General features: G+C 43.7%; 1 protein-coding gene across 1 annotated transcript; it reads right to left on the reverse strand.

The window, feature by feature from the left end:
• Positions 1-2,439: 2,439 nt before the first annotated feature.
• On the reverse strand, positions 2,440-4,823 carry LOC119299136. Its single transcript, XM_037576404.1, has 4 exons — positions 4,792-4,823; positions 3,752-4,704; positions 2,819-2,853; positions 2,440-2,454 (listed from the first exon to the last, which is right to left on the reverse strand). The coding sequence occupies exons 1-4, from the start codon at positions 4,821-4,823 to the stop codon at positions 2,440-2,442; spliced, it is 1,035 nt and encodes a 344-aa protein (XP_037432301.1).
• Between the last annotated feature and the right edge of the window lie 217 nt (positions 4,824-5,040).

A 5,040-nucleotide genomic window follows, 5' to 3' on the forward strand; every position in this document is an offset into this window, starting at 1 on the left:
ACTTGATCGGTTGAATCGCAAAGATGTTCGACTACATCAATCGCGTTATACTAACGCTTCCGCTTTCGGTCTATGAGGGTACGTGGACACACTCTCCCCTTCTCGTTGTTATGCATCTCCTAGATAGATCTTGCGTGATCGTAGGAAATTTTTGAAATTGCATGCTACGTTCCCCAACATGTATGCCATTGGATCAGGTGACCAGGAAGGTTTTTATCCAACATGGGTGGCTGCATACTCTCCGGATCAATCTACCATCTCCTTCGACATAGGCATCGTGTCGGTCTTATTGGACTCTATTGTTGCCAGTATGTCGATTTTATTTACTCTTTTTTGTCAGACTTTAGATATTTGGTTGTGTGCATCCTTGTTATGCAGAGGTCGGGTGTTGCTCATCATGATATGTATATGCTTGATGCTACATTTGAGATAATAAATGTGCTCTTTATCAGAGAAAAAACCAAGAGTAAAGGTACGCAAATTTTTGTTGGTATCTTGAGAGCACATGATGGATCCATATGTGGTCCTTACCGCAAGATGTGGAAGTACGGGAGTTTATGGTCTCTGAGCGCAACCGATGAGATGGTAGCACAAGATACATACAACCGGTTTGAATGACGGTCCAATATTATGTTATGTGTGTAGACATATTTCCCTATTTTCGCTGGTTGTGGCTTGTAATATTGTCTTTCTAAATTTCAGTACTATAATGTTATTTGAACTTTAATAAATATATTGTTGTTTGCATGAAAATTTAAACCGGAAAAGGATTCGGCCAGGTTCGGGAGGGGTGATCAATATATAAGGGAGACTTCTCATTGTTTCCTAAATACTACTCCCTACATTTTATAATGTAGTGCATATAGTTTTTTCTTTAACTCAATCATCATAAAGTTTGACCAAGTTTATCGAGGAAAACATCAACAACAATAATAATACAATAATATAATACAAAAATTTGATAATAACTACTCCCTTCGTTCGCGAATAAGTGTACATTTAGCTTTTGTTCTAAGTCAAATTATTAAAACTTTGACCAACTATGTAGAAAAAAGTAGTAACATATATGACATCAAATTGGTATATCTTGAAAGTACATTTCAAAACGGATCAACTAATACTAATTTAGTGCCATAAATGTTGCTACTTTTTTTGTATAAAATTGGTCAAAGTCTTAAAACTTTGACTTAAGACAAAACCTAGATGTACATTTATTCGTGGACGGAGGGAGTATGTAGATACTCTTCTTTATAAATTTGGTCAAAGTTTATAAAAAAATTAACTTCCGTAAAAATCCATACGCACTGCATTATAGAATAAAGGAAGTAGAATACATGAAGACTTGTGATTTAAGCACGCACGCACACTCACATGTTCAGTTGCGTAGCCAGGATAAAGCAATGGCCTAGGCCAACTTCATGCTACAGTGATAAACAATGCACAACGGCAGCTAGAATAGCTACGGTGAACGGTGTGTCTAGCTCTCATGCGGTCATGCCCTATGCCATCGCTAGTGTTGCCTTGGGCCTGCCCTGGGCATGTATATAGCGTGTGCACTCGTGAGTATGTCTATGACTTGTGACAATGTGGCAAAGTTGTACAAAAGAACTCAACCCTTTTTAGTTGGTACATAATATGTTCCTACATGATGACCATCTGTCTCAAAACATAAATAAAAAATCATCTCTTTGTTAACGAAAAGCAAAGAACCTTCCAGTGAATGTAATTTAATTAATGAGGTTTCACTTGACCAACATGCTCAGTCCTATCTTTGCTCCACAATTTGAAATATATTGCTCATTGGACTTATTTTGAAGAGCTAGCCATGATAAATTCAAATATCAAAATGAATTTAATTTTTCACACTATACCAAGTCTACAAAAGCCATAAAAGGATTGTTGTGCGTTGATGCACGATTCTGATTACTTTGTACATATATTTTGAATTTTTTGTAAACATATTATGGCACAGAACTTTGTTGTGCTGGTGGTCTATGTTGTTGTCAAGCAATAAAGGCGGTGAAAAACATGCATTTGTCATGAGAAATCCTGAACCGTTGAAACATTCATCAATTCATAACAGATGTCACCAAGATTACAAGTCTACAATCATTTAAAATCATGCATGCATCCATGTTTTCCTACAAAAAGATGAGCTTGTATTTTTCTTTTTCAGAATTTGAAAAGAAAAGATGAGCATATTATCTTACAAGTAACTTCATGCATACGGTTTTGTGACGTCGTCAGATGTTGATTTAATTTAGCTCTACTGCAATATCCTAATGGACTGTTGAACCAACTGCTAGATTTCCCTCTAAACGAGATGGTAACTCATCAAGAAACTACAATAAATCCAAAATATCCCAGCTTTCACCCAAAATGAGAGTTCGACAAACTACCGCTCGCTTCTATCCTAATATAGTGCAACCCCTCCATCTATTAGTTCCAGGAAACCTGAAAAATAGAGAAAACATGTTAGAGATGTTTGACTCAACATGGAAAAGAAAATGGATACCGGAATAAACACCAAATAACATTTGGACAACATGTTTACTTATAGCACCAAATTACGTCATTATAAGTTGTTTGAAAGTAATAAGCTTCAGTTTTAGACTTCTTAACAGTTGTTGGTAAAATTTTAAGAAAAAGAAAAGAGCGGTCACCATTAGGACAAGAAAGCACGATGCGTCTTGAGTACTGACAATGCCAATGGATGACTAATAATGGAAGCATTAGTTAAGAGACTAAGATAGTTCCCAACTAGAGATAAATAAGCTGGTAGACTAATGCCCATTCACGACTTCTAGGCGCTACTGACCAGATCATCTGTCACTTCCATGCCATCCTTCTTGCCTGAAAAAAGTTTTGTCTGTCAAGGTACAGGAAGTTGAATAACAGATACAATTTATGTTAACTCGGAACAATTTTGTGCGTACAGTATAAACTACGCTTGCTTATAAGAAATGTGCCAGCGGACAGGACTGATACATAGAACAGGCTATCAAGAATTCAGCACAGCTCATTGCTCATATAGCTTGACACTGATCAGAGGAACAAAATTTCTTTTCAAGCCAAAAGTTGGGTGATCAGTTGGGTGATCAGTTGGATGAACAAGAGTACAACAGCCATTAACTGAAAACGACATATAGAGATGTGGAAAATAACATGTAGAACATGTACATGTGTTAATTCAAAGTTCACAGAAACCAAAGGGGATGATGTATGTGTGTTTAGACGCCATCCTCAACTGCAACATATCGCGAAAAGAGACCGCTGCTAGCTAATTAAGAGATGCATTACCTGTTTGTGACACAAGATTTGAACACCATATGAGTTTTAGGAACAGAGTACTGGTGTGAATACACATGATTTCAGGCTTCAGAAAAATGTACCATTGTGATCAGCTAATCGGATATGATTCGAGCACTCCTTTGTATGAATGCCGCTGCTTAACACAGTACACACATACATCTCCCAGCACACCCAAACATCAAGTCGGTCTAGCTAGATCGATAGCACCAATCCTAGTCTCTGATTCCAATTCATGTTTGGATCTTACATTCTTACTGACAATGTCAATTCGTCACCACCATCTACAACACGCTCACAACATTGTTACGAATCACAAAATTCATCCATTTGTATGTTTCCACCCACATTACTATAAAATTCTCCCCAAGCTAGCACTGAACATCTGAAGCAATGCACCAACAAATGCAAAAGCGAAACGTAAGAGAAGATTGGTAGGTACCTTCGGCGGGGATCCGGCTTGAGCCAAGCCATGGTGGAAGCACGCATGGTACAAGAGAAATGTACTCTCCTTGAAGCCGACAGCCCCCAATCACATTCCCGTTATGCATGTCCACCACGACGACGTCCTTGCCGACCTTGAGGTAAATGATGTTGGCGTCGACGGGGTCAAGGACGGCGATCTGCGGCGCCGCCTGTGCCGAGTAGCCTCCGTCCGCCAACGCCCGCCTGAGTGCCACCTGGTGCTCCAGCTTCCAGCCGGTGCCCTCGTCGTCGTCGAGCGCATATGAGCTGAGCAGAAATGGCCCGCCGGGAGTCACCTCGGCGTAGCGCAGCCTCCCCTCGCTCACGCCGATGCGCCGGCGATTGGTGACCTCCATAATGAGCAGCCCCCGTTCCTCGACCTTGCAGGGGTCTGCTTCGTCCACACGTGCAGGCGCGGGCAGCACGCTGCCGCTGGGCAGCTCGACGAAGCGGATCTCCGGCCGGTCGGCGAAGGGGTCGACGGAGACGGCACCCAAGGTGAGGTCGACCCACCACAGGCGGCCGCCGAAGGCAACCGTCTCCTGGTTCATCTCCATCGGGCGCGGGAGCGATGGGTTGCCATGGACCGGCCGTACCGCCTTCCACTTCCCTTCCTCAGAGAGAAACCGCAAGATGGCGGCGCCATTGAGGACGAAGTCGGCAACGGCGAACCTGTCGGGCGGCCCGCACCCGAGCCCTCCGTCGGCCTGGGTGAGGAGGCCCATGTTGTGGAGGGCGTAGTTGCTCCTGGAGCCGGCGAAGTCCGGCAGGCGGAGCATCTGGCCGGTGAGGGGGTTGCAGACGAAGCGGTGGACTTCGGGGTCCTCGGCCAGGTCCCAGCGGGTGCAAGGGCCCTCCGCTCGGAGAGGTCGGCCGTGGAGAGGGAGCGGGCTACGAGGCGGCGGAGTGACATGGCGTTGGGGTGGTGGACTGGTGGTGTCCGTCGGTCGTCGCAGCAGGGCAGAGCTGACGGCAGCGGCGAGACTCTATTCCCGTGGCTGACGCTAGTGTTGCTACTGTGGCACCTCTTCGACACCGGAGCGCGGCATGATGTGGTGGGGGCAATGCGGCAAATGCCACGGTCACCTCCCTCGGCGTTAGTACTATAATGTGATCTTAATTCCAGGCCCTTTTGGTTTTCTGATTTCGGCTGAATCCTAATTGTCTCTATTAATGGAAATATATAAGTTGACGCTCTTGTGACTATACTTCTAAGTATGTTGGTCAGACGACAGATGATGTTGTTCATCTAGACGAAGCAAGTCA

This window comes from Triticum dicoccoides, chromosome 5A (genome assembly GCF_002162155.2).
Source record: "Triticum dicoccoides isolate Atlit2015 ecotype Zavitan chromosome 5A, WEW_v2.0, whole genome shotgun sequence".
Taxonomy (NCBI): Eukaryota; Viridiplantae; Streptophyta; class Magnoliopsida; order Poales; family Poaceae; genus Triticum; species Triticum dicoccoides.